General features: G+C 37.7%; 1 protein-coding gene across 3 annotated transcripts in view; it reads right to left on the bottom strand.

The window, feature by feature from the left end:
- PHF8 (PHD finger protein 8) overlaps positions 1-18955 on the bottom strand; it is a 98228-nt gene that overhangs the window by 10570 nt on the left and 68703 nt on the right. For all 3 annotated transcript variants that reach the window (XM_045537628.1, XM_045537629.1, XM_045537630.1), the window contains one exon: positions 14112-14207. In XM_045537628.1, the coding sequence (XP_045393584.1) occupies positions 14112-14207 (96 nt within the window). The remainder of the gene's footprint in view (positions 1-14111; positions 14208-18955) is intronic.

Here is an 18955-nt window from a genome sequence, read left to right as displayed (position 1 = left end):
GGGTCATGGATACTTGGATATCTTTTATACTGTTCTCTATAGTTTTATATGTGTGATGGTTTTAAAACATGGCCCCAAATTCTTTGACACCTTTCCTACTGATGGGTGGGGTCTGTGCCTCCTTCTTGAATCGAAGGTATAAGTGATACTGTGTGACTTCTGAGGCTAGGTCAGGAAAGGCAATTTCAGTGCCCACTTGCTGGAATACTCACACTTGGAGACCCGAGCCACCATGTAAAATTTTTTCTTGCCTTGACTACCTCACTAGGCAGTGAGGAAGCTAGTTACATGGAGAGGCCACATGTTGGCACTTTTAGTCTTTGAGTCCTCCCAGGCCAGGCACCAGACATATAAGTGAATAAGACTTCAGATGAATCAAACTCTTGGCAACCAAGTCACCCCCAGCCTTCATAGTTTTCCAGCTGAGACCCCAGACATCATGGAGTAGAGACAAGTTGTCCCCATTGTGCATTTTCCAAATTCCTGGCCCAGGGAATAAACGAATGTGAGAAAGTGGTGGTTGTTTAAAGCTGGGGGGAGGGAGGACCCTCTTTGGGTTTTTCTTTTTGTGGAGGGGGAGCTATAAAAAATATTTTTAGGGAATAGTTGGGGAAATTTGGTTATGGACTGGGTATTAGAAGATCTTAGGGAATTATTAACTTTGTTAAGCATAAAAAACATAGTATGGTTAAACAGAAGGGTGTCATTCTTAGGAGATACTGAAGTACTACAGGGTAAAATATGTTATGATGGCTGCACATTATTTTGAAGTGGCTCAGGAAAAACTATAGACAGATAGATAAATGAAGGAACTACAAAATATATTACAATTATAGAATCTAGCTACTGAGAATATAGGTGTTCATGTACTATCCTACTTTTATGTATCCTATTTTTAAATTTATCATAATAAATTTTAAATAATGAACAAGACTGAGATCATAATAACAAAATGTAATATGTAGTCATTGAATGGATCTTAGCTTGAAAAAGCTAATTATAAAAGATACTTTTGGTAAAACTGGGGGAAATTTGAATTATTTGGCATTCAAATTGAAGTATTTGATATCAGATATTATTAAGAAATAAATGTTACTTTGCTTAGGTGTCATATAATGGTACTGTAGTTATGGAAGAAAATGTCATTTTTAAATAGATGCATACTGCAATATTTAGGATGAGATGTCATGATGGGTGACATCAATAAAAATGGCTAAATAAGGACTTCCAAAAACTCAATCCTCAATAAAAACAGAAAAACTAGCAAAAATTGTCAGAATAATTTTTTTCAATAACTCTGGAAATTAACCAAGGGCTTGTAGAAACCTGAATCTCAGTAAGAATAATGAGCTTTGGGGCATTTTAACTTGCCTTACACACATCCGCCTTTCTTCAGCTCAGTGGTAGCCTTGAAAAATATCAGCCCACATTCCCAGTAATATACTAAGCAGAAAGGAGCTGGGGCTTTCTTTCAAAGCATAGTGCCAAAAGCTTCCCACTCCCTGGGAAGGAATTTATAAAAAATGTTGAAAGGCAAGTGTTTATGTCACAGATGCTTAAGATGAGGGATAACAGTTGTGGCCAACAATTTATTAACCCAAATGCTTAAAACAAAGCTGAAGAATGACATGTCCATAGAGGATTCAAAAAGCTCCCACACATTTCTGGGAATCTAGAAAGCCACATGCAGTGTAGAGACTATAAAACTTGAGAAGGCCCCAGGCACTCACCTCTGCCTGACTTTGAGAAGTCAAAGTCTGCAGAAGCAGGAAATGAAAGCTAAGGTAGAGCTGTAAATTGCCTAGCTGAGTATTAAAGGCATGCCCCAATACGCACACAGAGCTACTTAGCATGTACTAGATTCACTGGTTCCAGACATTTAAGGAAATCTCTGTTCAGTCATTAGATGTCTACTAAGCTAAATAAGTAGAGACACCAGTGGCCAGAAACAAAAGGTACACAGACTTTACAGAATTAGTTCAGAAAAATCACTTAAGAAACAACCACTACAACAAACAGCAACAACAATGAACCTTGAAGAGTGGAGTGGGAAAAATCTGATTTCCGGAGTTGCTACCATATTTAAAATGTTCAGTTTTCATAAAAAAAATCATAATACATACAAAGAAATAAAGCATAGCCATACACAAGAAAAAAGCAATCAGCAGAAACTGTCCTTGACTTCCTAAACAAAGTTGGACTTACCAGACAAGGACTTTAAATCAGCTATTTTAAATGCTTTCAAAGGCTAAAAGAGACCATGTCTAAAGAACTATAGGAAAGTATGAGAATGATGTCTTACCAAATAGAGAATACCAATAGAGACAGAAATTATAAAAAGAAACCAAATAGTTAAAAAAATAAAATAACGTGCACACTGACAAACAACCATGAAATAAAAGTAAAATAACTGAAATGAAAACTTTACTACAGGGTTTCAACAGAAGATTTGAGCAGGTAGAAGGAAGAATTAGTGACCTTGAAAAGATATGTCAACTGAGATTATTCAGTCTGTGAGCAGAAAGAAAAAAAGAATGAAGAAACATGAACAGAGCCGAAGGGACCTGAAGAACATCATCACATTTATCAACATATGCATATGGTGGTCCCAGAAGAACAGAGAAAAGGGGGCAGAAAGACTATTTGAAGAAATAATGGTTAAAACCTTTCCAAATTTGAAAAAAAGAAACAATCTATACATTCAAGGGCTCAACAAGCTCCAGGCTGTACAAACTCAAAGAGGCTACATGTCATAAACAAAACCAAAGACAAAGACAGAATCTTCAAAGCAGCAAGACAGAAGTGACTCACAGGCCGAGCGCAGTGGCTCACACCTGTAATCCTAGCACTCTGGGAGGCCGAGGTGGGAGGATCGCTTGAGGTCAGGAGTTCGAGACCAGCCTGAGCAAGAGCAAGACCCCATCTCTACTAAAAAATAGAAAGAAATTAACCGGACAACTAAAAATATATAGAAAAAATTAGCCGGGCATGGTGGCACATAGTCCCAGCTACTCGGGAGGCTGAGACAGTAGGATCGCTTGAGCCCAGGAGTTTGAGGTTGCTGTGAGCTAAGCTGACACCATGGCACTCTAGCCCGGGGAACAGAGTGAGAATCTGTCTCAAAAAAAAAAAAAAAAAAAAAAGCAGCAGCAGCAACTCATAACATAAAAGGGATTCTCAACAGAACTCACAGTTTATTTATCATCAAAAACCATGGAGGCTACAGGCAGTGAAATGACATATTCAAAGTGCTAAAAGAAAAACACTATCAACCAAGAATACTTTTTTTTTTTTTTTTTTTTTGAGACAGAGTCTCGCTCTGTTGCCCGGCTAGAGTGAGTGCCGTGGCATCAGCCTAGCTCACAGCAACCTCAAACTCCTGGGCTTAAGGGATCCTTCTACCTCAGCCTCCCAAGTAGCTGGGACTACAGGCATGTGCCACCATGCCTGGCTAATTTTTTCTATATATATTTTTAGTTGGCCAGATAATTTCTTTCTACTTTTAGTAGAGATGGGGTCTCGCTCTTGCTCAGGCTGGTCTCGAACTCCTGACCTCGAGCGATCCACCTGCCTCGGCCTCCCAGAGTGCTAGGATTACAGGCGTGAGCCACCGCACCCGGCCTAACCAAGAATACTAAATCCAGAAAAACTATCCTTCAAAGAAAGAAATCAAGACATTCCTAGATGGGCCGGACGCAGTGGCTCCCGCCTGTAATCCTAGCCCTCTTGGAGGCCGAGGCAGGTGGATCGCTCGAGGTCAGGAAGGTGGATTGCTCGAGGTCAGGAGTTCGAGACCAGCCTGAGCGAGACCCCGTCTCTACTAAAAATAGAAATAAATTATCTGGACAACTACAAATATAGATAGAAAAAATTAGCCGGGCATGGTGGCGCATGCCTGTAGTCCCAGCTACTCGGGAGGCTGAGGCAGTAGGATCGCTTAAGCCCAGGAGTCTGAGGTTGCTGTGAGCTCGGCTGATGCCAGGGGACTCACTCTAGCCCGGGCAACAAAGTGAGACTCTGTCTCAAAAAAAAAAAAAAAAGACATTCCTAGATGAACAAAATCAAAGAGTGTGTTGCTAGTAGATCTGCCCTATAAGAAATGCCAAAGGGCAACCTTCAAGATGAAATGAAAAGATACAATACAGTAAATTGAATCCACATGAAGAAATAAAGAACACTGGTAAAGGTAACTAGACAGGTAAAATTAAAAGACAGTATGAATGTATTTTTGTTTGTAACCTTTTTTCTATCTGGCCTAACAGACAACTGCATAAAGTAATAATTATAATTCTATGCTCATGAACACAATGTATAAAGATGTAATTTGTGACAGTAATAACATAAAGGAGAAGAATAATGGAGCTATATAGGATCAACGTTTTTGTTTAGTATTGAAATTAAATTGATATTAATGTGAATTAGAATGGTATAAATTAAAATGTTATTCACCAGGACAACCACTAGGAAAATAATTCAAATATATATAGAAATTGGCTGGGCATGGTGGCTCACTCCTGTAATCCTAGCACTCTGGAAGGCCGAGACCGAAGGATTGCTTGAGCTCAGGAGTTTGAGACCAGCCTGAGCAAAAGCGAGAACACATCTCTACTAAAAATGGAAAAATTAGCCAGGTGTGGTGGTGTGCATCTGTAGTCCCAGCCTCTTGGGAGACTGATGCAGGAGGATCACTTGAACCCTGGAGTTTCAGGTTGCAGTGAGCTACGATGACGCCACTGTACTCTAGCTGGGCGACAGAGCAAGACTCTGTCTCAAATAGACAAATATACATAGAAAAAAAGAGAATTAAAATGGGATACTCTATGGAAAACAGTATCAAGACTTCTCAAAGAACTAAAAGTAGACCTACCATTCCATCTAGTAATCCCACTACTGGATATCTTCCCAAAGGAAAAGAAGTTGTTTTACCAAAAAGACACCTGTACTCGAATGGTTCTTGCAGCACAAGTCACACTTGCAAAGATGTGGAATCAACCTAAGTGCCCAACAATTCATAAGTGGATAAGAGAAATGTGGTATGTATGTATATGTATATATATACACACACACACACACACCATGGAGTACTACTCAGCCATAAAAAGAAATGAATTAATGTCTTCTGCAGTAATCTGGATGGAACTGGAGACCATTATTCTAAGAGATGTACCTCAAGAATAGAGGAACACCACATGTACTCTCCAATAATCTGGAACTAATTGATGGGCACACATGGGCACAGAAAGAAGTAAAAATTGTTGGAAATCAAGAAGTGCGGAGAGGGGAGGAAAGGAAGAGTTAAAACTTATCTAACAAATACAATGAACACTATTCGGGTGATGGGCACACTTATAGCCCTGAGAAAAGTATTACAAAAGCTATGCATGTAACAAAAAACTTTGTACCCCCTTAATATAAAAAAATTTAATACATAAAGTGAGACACTATAAAATAGCTACTAAACACAAAAGAAGGCAGTCATAGAGGAACTGCTGAACAAAAAAGGAATAAGACACACAGAAAACAAACAGCAAAATAGACACTGTAAATCCTACTTCATCAGTTATTAATAGACTGAACTCTCCAACTGAAAGGCAGATATTGGGAGACTGTATAAAACAAACATGATCCTACTATATGCTATCTATCAGACCCACAACTTTAGACTGGCAGACATAAAGAAACTGAAGATGAAAATATGGAAGAAGAGACAACCATGAAAATTGTACCCCAATAAAAACTGGAATGGCTATAATAATATCAGACAAAACACTCTTTAAGACAAAAATTGTTACCAGAGACAAAGAAGGGCATTTTATAATGATAAAAGGGCCAATCCATCAAGAGGCTGCAACAATTACAAATATATATGTACCTAACAACAAAACTGACCGAAGTGAAGGGAGAAATATATAATCCAACAATACTATCTTTGGAGACTTCAATACCTCATCTTTAGTAATGGAGGAAACAATCAGAAGATCAGCCAGGAACTAGAGATGCCACGATGTCTGAAATTTTGCTTAAAATGCTTCAAAAAAAAAAAAGAAAGAATAAAGCAAACACAGCAAAATGTTCATTATTAATTCTGGGTGACATAGGTGTTCACAGTACTACCATGTCTAATTATCTATATGTTTGAAAATTTTCATAAGAAAAATTTTTTAAGAAAGAAAAATTAGACTGGGCGTGGTGGCTCACACCTGTAATCCTGGCACTCTGGGAGGCCAAGGCAGGAGGATCCTTTGAGCTCAGGAATTTAAGACCAGCCTGAGTAATAACAAGATCCTGTCTCTATGAAATATAGAAAAATTAGCCAGGCATTATGGCGTGCCCCTGTAGTCATAGCTACTTGGGAGGCTGAGGCAGGAGGATTGTGTAAGTCCAGGAATTTGAGGTTGCTGTAAGCTATGAAGACACCACAGCCCAGGTGATAGAGCAAGACCCTTTCTCAAAAACAACAACAAAAATAAAGGAAAAATATTTACTGATTATTCTTGTGATTGTGATTATTGTAGCATATAGTATATTTAAATATCTAAAAAGGTTAATTTTTTTATTTAATTTTCCTACCCAATATGCTTTAAGCTAATCATACCTGTTTACTTCTTAAATTACTTTTAGAATGAGTTCCCCACAAAACTCCTTTTGTTTGGTTTAGGTTTTGATTTAGGATAGTGTTAAATGTATAAATTAATTTGGAAAGAAATGACCCTTTAAAACATTTAGTCTTTATAACCAGGCACATGGCACACCTCTATTTATTCAGGTTTTATGTTCCTCAGTAAAGTTTTGAAGTTTTCTTAACTAAGGAGGTAAAGGACCTCTACAGGGAGAACTACGAAACACTAAGAAAGAAAAAGGATGTAAACAGATGGAAAACCATACCATGCTCATGGATTGGCAGAATCAACATTGTTAAAATGTCTATACTATCCAAAGTGATCTACAGATTCAATGCAATTGCTATTAAAATAGCAACGTCATTTTTTACAGATCTAGAAAAAATAATTCTACGCTTCATATAGAACCAGAGAACACCCAGTATAGCTAAAGCAACCTTCGGCAAAAAGAACAAATTGGGAGGCATTAATTTACCAGACTTCAAGCTACACTACAAGGCTATAATAACCAAAATGGCATGGCACTGGCACAAGAACAGAGATACACAGACCAATGGAACAGGACTGAGAACTCAGATATAAAACCATCCTCATATAGCCATCTGATCTTTGACAAAGCAGACAAAAACATACACTGGGGAAAAGAATCCCTATACAATAAATGGTGCTGGGAAAACTGGATAGCCATATGTAGAGACTGAAACAAGATTTGCACCTCTCACCTTTCACAAAAATCAACTCACAATGGATAACAGACTTAAACCTAAGGTGATAACAATTCTAGAAGAAAATGTTGGAAAAACTCTTATAGACATCAGCCTAGGCAAAGAATTTAAGACCCCAAAAGCAATGACAGCATCAACAAAAATAAGCGGGACCTGATCAAATTAAAAAGCTCTGCACAGCCAAAAAAACTATCACTAGAGCAAACAACCTACAGAATGGGAGAAAACATTTGCATGCTACATCCAATAAAGGGCTAATAACTAGAATCTGTATAGAACTGAGACAAATCAGTAAGAAAAAAAATCAAACAACCCCATTAAAAAGTGGGCAAACAACATGAACAGAAATTTTTCAAAAGAAGATAGACTAATGGCCAAGAAACATATGAAAAAATGCTCAACATCTAATCATCAGGGAAATGCAAATCAAAACCACAATGAGATATCACTTAACTCCAATGAGAACGGCTTTATCAAAAAGTCCCCAAACAACAAATGTTGGCATGGATGTGGAGAGACAGGAACACTCACACACGGCTGGTGGGACTACAAACTAGTACAACCTCTATGGAAAGTAGTATGGAGATACCTCAAAGAACTAAAAGTAGAACTACCATTCGATCCACCAATCCCACTACTGGGTATTTACCCAAAGGAAAAAAAAAAGACATTCTACTAAAAAAAGACATCTGTATTCAAATGTTTAGAGCAGCACAATTCACAGTTGCAAAGATGTGGAAACAATCCAGTGCCCATCAATACATGAGTGGATTAATGAAATGTGGTATACATATACCATGGAGTACTACTCAGCCATAAAAACAAAATGATGAACCACCTATTATATTATCCTGGATAGATCTGGAACCCATTCTTCTAAGTGAAGTATCACAAGAATGGACAAACAAACGCCACATGTACTCACCATTAAATTGGTACTAACTGAACAACACAACTGTGCACATATGGAAAGTAACATTTATAGGGTGTCAGGCAGGTAGGAGGGGTAAATCCACATCTAACGGATGCAATGCATGCTGTCTGAGATATGGGCATACTTGTCGGGTGGTGCAAAGGCAATTTATGTAACCAAAGCGTTTGTACCCCCGTAATACTCTGAAATAAAAATAATTTTTTTAAAAAAGTTTTGTTCATGTAGGTTCTACACATACCCTCTTAAGATTATCCCTGTATACTTCATATATTAATATTTATTGCTATCATCAATAGATTTTTTTCCTCAGTATATTATGTTTATTACTGAATATGGCAACTCTTGATATTTGGATATCTGGTTTATATACAGTGATTACCCAATTTATTGAATTCTCTTATTAGTTCTAATATTTTTGAGTTGATTCTCTTGCATTTGCTAATATATTACATAATCATATCATATCACAGTTTTCTATATTTATTATAAAATCATCTTTTCTTTCACATATCAAGATTACTTATTAAATATCTCTAACATGACAGGCGTGATGCGTGGTGCTACAAATACAATGATGGCCAAAAATGAACAGGATTCCCACCCTGACAGCTCAAATTATGATGACTTGGTCTCTTAATTTCTCATAGTTAGAGTTCTTATTTCTGCTTCATTTCTAATGACACTGGCTAGAACTTTTCTAGAATACTAAAAAATAGAGGTGTTAGTGGGCACATTTTTCTTATTACTGATTTTAATGGGAATACCTTTAGTAGAATGTTTCAATCTTTTTTTGGTTAAGAATTCACTTTGAAAATGTGATAAAAGTTATTAGTTAAAGAAATATACATACATATACATTCATTTACATAAAATTTGAATACAAATTTAGGAGATTCAGAATTCTAAAAGTCCATGAACACCAACTAAAGTAGCTCTGCTCTATAGTTTCATTCTCTTCGTTTAAGCTAGATATTCTTCTTCATATTAAGGGAGTATCTTTTCATTGTTAGTTAATGAAAAGTCCCCCGTTTTTTTCTTTGAGACAGGGTCTTACTCTGTTGCCCAGGCTGTAGTGCAGTGGTGTCATCATAGCTCACTGCAGCCTTGAACTCCTGGGTTCAAGTGATCCTCCTGCCTCAGCCTCCCAAGTACCTAGGACTAGAGGCACGTACCACCATGCTGGCTAATTTTTAAATTTTTTGTAGAGATGAGATCTTGCTATGTTGCCTAGGCTAGTCTCAAACTCCTGGCTGCAAATGATCCTCTCATCTCGGCTTCCCAGAGTGCTGGGATTACACATGTCAATGACTGTGCCTGGCCTAAAAGTCACTTTTTTAAAGTTTGGGGATTTTTAAAAGAACAAACAGGCACTGAATAAGTGAGATACCAGCACAAGAACAGACAGAAGATTGATGGTACAAAACAGATGTTTCTCAAACAGCCTATGATATGTATGAGTCAGTAGACCTGGCAAAGAAAGCAATTAAGCTATGTGGGAATATGATTCTAGCATCAATAATTACCTATTAGGGGGAGGAACCAATTTAGATTCTCTGACAACACCATATGCTAAATAATTCTAGATAGATTAAAACATAAGATGTTTAAAAAGAATCATGCTTAAAAAATACAGAGGTGTTAATTATCTATTCTCTGAATAAGGAAACAATACAAAAGATCAACATTTGATATAGAAATATTCAGATTTTTCAGGTAGAATGAGGTAAAAGTACTATGAGCAAATTATATATATTAATATAACATATATTATATATATGTCTGTATATGAAACAAAAGATGACTATTCCCTCACTACATAAAAAGGGCAATTTGAAAAGCTTGAAGACCCACATGGATAAATGGACAAAAGACAAAAAATATACAAAAGAAAAAATTCTAATGCTAATACAAATATATTAAAAATGCTTAATCAAAGAAATGCAAATGAAATCACTGACATGCTGTTGTTTGCCTGTGAATTACCAAGATCAAAAACTTATGGTAGAGACTTCCCATTTTCAAACACATAGCTATTCTCCCTTTCCCACTCGCATACTAACAAAATCCCTTATTTTGTGGGACAGCAATATACCTAGCTAAAAACTACACATCCTGGCCTCTCTGACCTACAGTCTTGGCCATGTGACAAAACTGTAACCAAAGAGATGTTTTTAAAAAGTGGAACTTAAAACTCCTGGGGAGAGAGGGTACTCAGAAGCCTGTTCTTTTTTCCTTTTGCTTTTCCCTTCTTCCTGACTACAACCCAGACTCCCAATGCTGGAAGTGAAGTAGCCATCTTGTGACCCTGAGGAAATAAGCACTCACTAAGGATGCTTGAGAGGTTCCTATTACTCATAGGCAAACACTATTCCTAACTGATATGTTCAATACCTCAAGGATTTCATAAACAAGCATTCACACATGGCTGGAGGAAGTGTAAATTGGTACCTTTCTGGAAAACACTTTGGCAATACTTATCAAGAGCTTTTAAAACATTCATATTAACAAAGTGTGTTGGCAATGGTGTAGGAAACAAGCACTCTCATGCACTGCTTGTGGGCATGTAAACAATCTCCAAGTTGCATTATTAAGAAAAGCAGGCTGGGCACGGTGGCTCACACCTGTAATCCTAGCACTCTGGGAGGCCGAGGAAGGAGGATCGCTAGAGGTCAGGAATTCGAGAATAGCCTGAGCAAGAGCGAGACTCCGTCTCTACTAAAAATAGAAAGAAATGATCTGCACAGCTAAAATTATATATATAGAAAAAAAAAAATTAGCCGGTCATGGTGACACATGCCTGTAGTCCCAGCTACTTGGGAGGCTGAGGCAATAGGATCGCTTGAGCCCAAGAGTTTGAGGTTGCTGTGAGCTAGGCACTCTAGCCCGGGCAACAGAGCGAGACTCTGTCTCAAAAAAAAAAAAAAGAAAAGAAAAGAAAAGCATATAACGGTGTATAAAGTATGTTTCTAATTGAGTAAAAGAAAACGGGGGGAAGCAAAATACATACATATATTTGCTTGTATATGCATAAGCTATCTCTGAAATGATAAATAAGAAAGTGATAACACTGGTTGACTCCAGGTGGGGAATTAGAAGACTGTGGAACAGGGGTGGGAGGGAGACTTTTCACTGTATATCCTCATATACTTTGGCCCTTCTGAGGTTTTCGTGGGGAATCCATCCTAAGCAAATAATCAGAATACAAACATTTACATATAAAGATGTTCATCCCAAATGTTATCGCTAACTGAAAACTTGGCAATAGCCTGTCTCATATTAAAAGAGAAGTTAGATAAATTAGTTATATCTATGGAATAGATATTTTGTAGCCATTAAAAAAACAAACAACAGCATAGGATCATGCTTACGAGATAATATTAAGGCAAAAAAGCCAGATATATTTGTTGGTTTCAGTTCTTACAGTCAACTTCTAGTCAAGGTAGAGTATTAATCACAAGACAATGTATATGTTAACATCCTTGATAGCATAAACAAAAATGTATGGTTCAAAGAAGGCTGAAGGAGGGAAGAAAAAGTAGGGGCACTAATATCACATCTTACAAAGTCAGTAATCAAGAGAGATTGACAGAAGTTGAAGAAAGGAGAAATAGAGTTGACAGATCAAGAAATAGTAGTATAGGCCGGGCGTGGTGGCTCACGCCTGTAATCCTAGCCCTCTGGGAGGCCGAGGCAGGTGGATTGCTCAAGGTCAGGAGTTCGAGACCAGCCTGAGCGAGACCCCATCTCTACTAAAAATAAAAATAAATTATCTGGCCAACTAAAAATATATATAGAAAAAAAATGAGCCGGGCATGGTGGCGCGTGCCTGTAGTCCCAGCTACTCAGGAGGCTGAGGCAGTAGAGTAGGGTCGCTTGAGCCCAGGAGTTTGAGGTTGCTGTGAGCTAGGCTGATGCCACGGCACTCACTCTAGCCCGGGCAACAGAGACTCTGTCTCAAAAAAAAAAAAAAAAAAAAAGAAATAGTAGTATAAACTCTATTATCTTGAGTTTTGGAGGTATCTACCAGGAAATGAAAACTATGAGGCTGCCTCTCAGGCAAGGGATCAAAGGTGGGGAAAGTAGGGGCATAACAACATCGCTTTTCATCCTAAATTCCTCCATACTATTTGATTTGCTATATATATTACTTTGTTTAAAAGGCAAAAAAATTTTTTAAGTAGGGTATGTGATTGTACACAGTGTGATTTCAACCATAAAAAGAAAAAGAAGCATAGAAAAAAAACTAGAAGGAAATATGACAAAATGTTAACAGTGGTTGCTTCTGGGTGGCAGAATCATGGGTGGTTTCTTCTTTATAATTCCCTCTATTTTCAGTATTTTCCAAATTTTCTATTATGTTAATCAGAAAACTTTGACAGGAGAAAATAAAGCTAGAAACTGTAGGATAAAATAAAACCACAAAAATAGGCCTGAATTTTTTTTAAATTCAAACATTTGTTGATTGATTCACTAAGAGAACACTTCTTAGGAATTCCCTGTTCCCCCACTCCCCCAACCTCAAGCAAACACCAGAAAGGCTAAATAGGGCTGGATGGGAACAGCAGGCCCTTTATCTCCTGGTGAACCACACTTATTGAGATCCCAGTGCCCTCTACGGCAGACTGTTGCAGTAACGGCCCTCAGTTTGCTCATACCTCCTTGTATGCATGACCTTTGCAATGTGACCTTGCAGCTCTCCTCTCAAGAGGTACAATCTATGTTTCCACCTATGGCTGTGGTCCCCAACCCCTGGACAGGTACCAGTCTGTGGCCTGTTAGGAACCAGGCCACACAGCAGGAGGTGAGCAGCAGGTGCGCAAGCAAAGCTTCATTTGTATGTACAACTGCTCCCTATCACTCTTCATCCTCTCCACACCCCCACCGGCCCATGGAAAAATTGTCTTCCATGAAACCGTTTCCTGGTGCTAAAAAGGTTGGGAGCCATGGACTACGGAATCAAGGCTTGGCCATGTAATTTGCTTTGATATAGCAAAAATGACACAAGCAAAGGCTTGAAAAGTACTTGCACATTGAGGCTTATCCTCTCTTGCTGCTAGAAACCTGTCTCCCACCTTGTGAAAAAGCCTGGGCTGCTCTTCTGGTGGAAGAAAGACCATGTGGAGAGAAGCCCTAGTGATCTAAGTTAAGTCCTAGATCTTTTAAGACCATCCAGCCCTTGTCAAGTTGGCCCAGACTAGAAGAATAGTTCAGCCAATCTACAGAATCATGAGAAATGATCAATTGTTGTTTTAAGCCACTAAGTTTTGGGCAGTTTGTTAAGCAGCAAAAGCTAACTTGATGTGCCCTCAATGTGAAAACCATCCAGCCAAGGAAATGAAGAAAATTCTTTTATCATCCTCTAAATTCCATGTTCACTCAATGGCCATTCTTCCTTCCTTCCTCAGCAACAGCCTCTCAGTTGAGTCTTGGGCCTTGTAGAGCTAAACATAGTCAGCAGAATGTCCCTCCTTGACAACATAATTACCAGAGGGCTGGGATGATGCCATCCGAATGTTCCCAGAAGCCTTAGAATGCTTGCTGACATCTGTTCAAGGACTTCTTCCTTTCACCTCAAGCCATATAACATCAAAAGCAACACACTCCATTACCTCTAGCTTTGTTGGACTCATTACATAAATTGTGTCTTATCCATCATTTTGGCTCCAGCACCTAACATGGTGCATGGCACACAGCAAACACTCCACAAATATTTGCTGAATAACAAATAAATGACTAAGTCAGGTCTTCTGATATTAAATATCCCTCCTATCCCCAGCCTATTTTTTCCTCTAACCACATTTACAAAGTTTAAGGAACAAAATACTGGATCACCTTTAGGACTCCATGGAGCATCATCTGAATTCTTCTTTTTCTTGGGTCGAGATTTCAAAGCAGGGTCATCATCATCAGACTCCAGGGAAGGGTAAACTGCAGGGAGAGGGGAAAGCAGGGTAAACTGAGATTTCATCCAAAGGGGTGAAGACAGAATGATAGCTACTTCAGCTCCTCCCACTCGCTTACAAGTATACCGTTTACTTAATCCATACTCTATTAAGAGCCCCTGAATGTGACACATACATTTCATGCTTTTCTACTTTGTACCCTTGCTGCAAATGTCCTTCTCCCAGATTCACCTAATTTTGATTCATTCACCCAACATCCATTTAGACTTTACTGAATTCATTTATGAATTCCAGGAGTCTCTTGGTTGAACCCTCAGGATTTTTTAGACATAATAGCATATCATCAGCAAAAAGTGAAAGTTTGACCTTTTCTGCCCCCATTTGGACACCCTTAATTCTCCTCTTTTGTCTGACTGCTCTGGCAAGGACTACCAGCACTATGATGAATAGAAGTGGAGATAGTGGACAACCTTGTCTAGTTCCTGTTCTAAGCAGGAATGCTTTCAATTTTCCCCCATTCAGTATGATACTGGCTGTCAATTTATCATATATGGCCTTAATAATCTTAAGGAATGTCCCATCTATGCCTATTTTGTTAAGGTTTTTATCATAAAAGTGTGCTGGCTTTTGTCAAATGCTATAGTAACCAAAACAGCATGGTACTGTCACAAAAACAGAGATATAGACCTTTGGAATAGGACAGAGATCCCAGATATAAAACCATCCTCATATTGTCATCTAATCTTCGACAAAGCAGGCAAAAATATACACTGGGGAAAAGAATCTCTATTCAATAAGTGGTACTGGAAAAACCGGATATCCACATGCAGAAGATTGAAACTAGATCCCCACCTCTCACAAAAATCAACCCACAATGGATAACAGACTTAAACCTAAGGCATGAAACCATAAGAATTCTGGAAGAAAATGTCAGGAAGACTCAGACATCAGCCTAGGCAAAGAATTTATGAAGAAGACCCCCAAAGCAATCAGAGCAGCAACAAAAATAAACAAAGGGGGCCTGATCAAATTAAAAAGCTTCTGCACAGCCAACGAAACTATCATCAGAGAGAATAGACAACCTATACAATGGGAGAAAATATTTGCTTTCTACACATCTGACAAAGGGCTGATAGCAAGAATCTATATAAAACTTAGGAAAATCAACAAGAAAAAATGAAACAACCCTATCAATAAATGGGCAAAGGACATGAACGGAAACTTTTCAAAAGAAGACAGACTAATGGCCAGCAAACATACAAAAAAGTGCTCAATAACTCTAATCATTGGGGAAATGCAAATCAAAACTACCATGAGGTATCACCTAACTCCTGTGAGAATGGCCCTTATCAAAAAGTCCCAAAACAACAAATGCTAGCGTGGATGTGGAGAGATTGGAACACTCTTATACTGCTGGTAGGACTGCAAATTAGTACAACCCCTGTGGAAAGCGATTTGGAGATATCTCAAAGTGCTAAAAATAGAAATACCATTTGATCCAGCAATCCCACTGCTAGGCATCTATCCAAAGGAAAAAAAGACATTCTATAATAAAGACATATGCACTCGAATGTTTACAGCAGCACAATTCACAATTGCAAAGATGTAGAAACAACTCAAGTGCCCATCAATACATGAGTGGATTAATAAAATGTGGTATATGTATACCATGGAATACTACCCAACTACAAAAAACAATGGTGATCTAGCACCTCTTATATTATCCTGGATAGAGATTGAGCCCATCCTTCGAAGTGAGGTATCACAAGGATGGAAAAACATGCACCACACGTACTCGCCATCAAATTGGTACTAACTGACCAACACTAAGGTGTTCACATGGTAGTAACACTCACTGGGTGCCAGTTGGGGTGGGGTGGAGGGATAAACCCACAACTAATGCAAGCAGAACGCATTGTATGGGGGAGAGACATGCTTGTAGCCCTGGCTTGGGCAGGGCAAACAGCATTACATGTAACCAAAATGTTTGTACCCCCATAATATCCTGAATACATAAAAAATATATATACTTTCCCTTTAACATATGCTAAAGAAAGTCCTTCAGACTAAAATGAAAGGACAGTAGAGAGTAACTAAAAGCCAAACAAAGAAATAAAGAACACTAATAAAGGTAACTACAGAGGCAAATATAAAAGCCAGTTTTGGCCGGGCGCGGTGGCTCATGCCTGTAATCCTAGCACTCTGGAAGGCCGAGGCGGGCGGATCGTTTGAGCTCAGGAGTTCGAGACCAGCCCGAGCAAGAGCGAGACTCTGTCTCTACTAAAAAAATAGAAAGAAATTAGCTGGACAACCAAAAACATATAGAAAACAATTAGCCAGGCATGGCGGTGCATGCCTATAGTACCACCTACTCGGGAGGCTGAGGCAGAAGGATCGCTTGAGCCCAGGAGTTTGAAGTTGCTGTGAGCTAGGCTGACGCCATGGCCATCTAACCTGGGCAACAGAGCAAGATTCTGTCTCAAAAAAAAAAAAAAAAGCCAGTTTTATTGTATTTATGGTTCCTAACTCTTATTTTTTGTTTCCTACATGATTAAAAAGATGCATAAAACAACAAACCTATGTCAATAAATTTGTAATGAAATTTGTAATGACTGTAACACTGGAGGGAGGTGGAGTTGTATAGGAACAGAGTTTTTGCATGCTATAGAAGCTACATGGTATCAATCAAACTAGACCATTATAAAGTTAGGGTGTTAATTGTAATCCTCAGGGAAATCACTATGAAAATAACTAAAAAATATATACAAAAGGAAGTGAGGAATGAATCAAATTGGTACACTTCCAAAAAATCCTTTAAACACAAAAGAAAACAGTAATGGAGGACTGAGGAACCAAAAGGATGTAAAACATGGAAAACAAATACCAAAATAGCAAAGAATGTCCTTCCTTATCAGTAATCACTATAAATATAAATAAAATAAATTCACCAATTAAAAGGCAGAGATTGGCAGAATGCATTAAAAACATGATCCAACTGTATGCTGTCTACAAGAAACACATATCAGATCCATAACAAACAACTACGTTTAAAGTCAAAGGCTGGAAAAAGATATTCCATGCAAATAGTAACCAAAAAGAGAGTTGGGAGGGCTATGTTAATATATGACAAAATAGACTTTCTGTCAAAAATTGTTACAGAAGGCAAAGAAGGGTATTACATATTAATAAAATGGTCAATCCATAAAGAATATAACAAATACAAATATATATGTACCCAGAAAAGCCTCAGAATATATGAAACAAATATTGACAGAAGCGAAGGGAGAAACAGACAGCTCTACAATAGTTGGAGAGTTCAATACCCTACTTTCAATAAGGGATAAAACATGCAGAGAGAAGATAAATAAGAAAACAGAATGTTTTAATAGCACTATAAACCTAACACTCTAAGACACAGCAGACATGTATAGAACACTCCACCCAAAAAGGGAAGAATACACTTTTTTCTCAGGTATATATGAAACATTCTCCAGAATAGACCATATGTTAGTCCACAAAACAAGTTTCCATAAATTTTAAAGGACTACAACCATATAAGGTATCTTCTCTGACTATAATGAAATAAAACTAGCAACCAATAACAGAAGGATAAATTTACAAATAGAAGGAAATTAAACAATGCACACTGAAACAACAAATTGGTTAAAGGAAAAATCACAACTGTGATTAGAAAAACTTTGAAATAAATGAAAACAAAACACAATATACCAAAACTTACAGGAAGAAACAAAAGCAGTGCTCAGAGAGAAATTTATAGTTGTAAATGCCTACATTAAAAAGGTAAAAAGATCTCAAATCAATAACCTAACTTCACACCTTAAGAAACTAGAAAAAAAGACCAAACTATACCCAAAGCTACCAGAAGGAAGGAAATAATAAAGATTAGAGAGATAAATAAAATAAAGAAGAGAAAAATAGAAAGAATCAACAAAACCAAAGTTACTTCTGAAAATAGCAACAAAATTGGCAAGTATTTTAACTAGACTAACAAATAAGAAAAGAGAGAAGACATAAATACTTACAATTAAAAAGGAAAGTGGAGACATTATTGCAGACCATACAGAAATAAACAGGATTATAAGAGAATACTATGAACAACTGCATGCCAACAAATTAGATATACTATATGAAATGGGTAAATTCCCAGAAACACACAAATCACTTAAATTGACTTATAAAGAAATGGAAAATGTCAACAGACTTATAACAAGTACAGAGATTAAATCAATAATCAAAAAGCTTCCAACGAAGAAAAGTCCAGGACCAGATGGCTTCAATGATGAATTCTACCAAACATTTAAAGAATTAACATCAATCCTTCTCAAACTCTTCCAAAAGATAGAAGAGAAGGGAATATGTCCTAACTCATTCTATAAGCCAGCACTACCCTGATACCAAAACCAGAAAAGGATACTACAGACCCACATCCCTTATGAATATTGATGCAACAATCCTTAACAAAATACTAGCAAATCAAATTCAGCAGTATATTAAAAGGATTATACACCATGACCAAATGTGATCTATCCCAGTAATGCAGGGGTGGTTGAGCATGAGAAAACTGATGCAGAAAGAACATGAGACAAAATCCAATACCATTTCAAGGTAAAAAGACTCAGAAAGAAGGGCACTTCCTCAACATGATAAAGAGCATTTATTTATTTATTTATTTATTTTTGAGACAGAGTCTCGCTTTGTTGCCCGGGCTAGAGTGAGTGCCATGGCATCAGCCTAGCTCACAGCAACCTCAAA

The sequence above is a fragment of the Lemur catta genome, chromosome X, assembly GCF_020740605.2.
Source record: "Lemur catta isolate mLemCat1 chromosome X, mLemCat1.pri, whole genome shotgun sequence".
Classification (NCBI taxonomy): domain Eukaryota; kingdom Metazoa; phylum Chordata; class Mammalia; order Primates; family Lemuridae; genus Lemur; species Lemur catta.
This window is presented reverse-complemented; position numbering and strand designations above follow the sequence as displayed.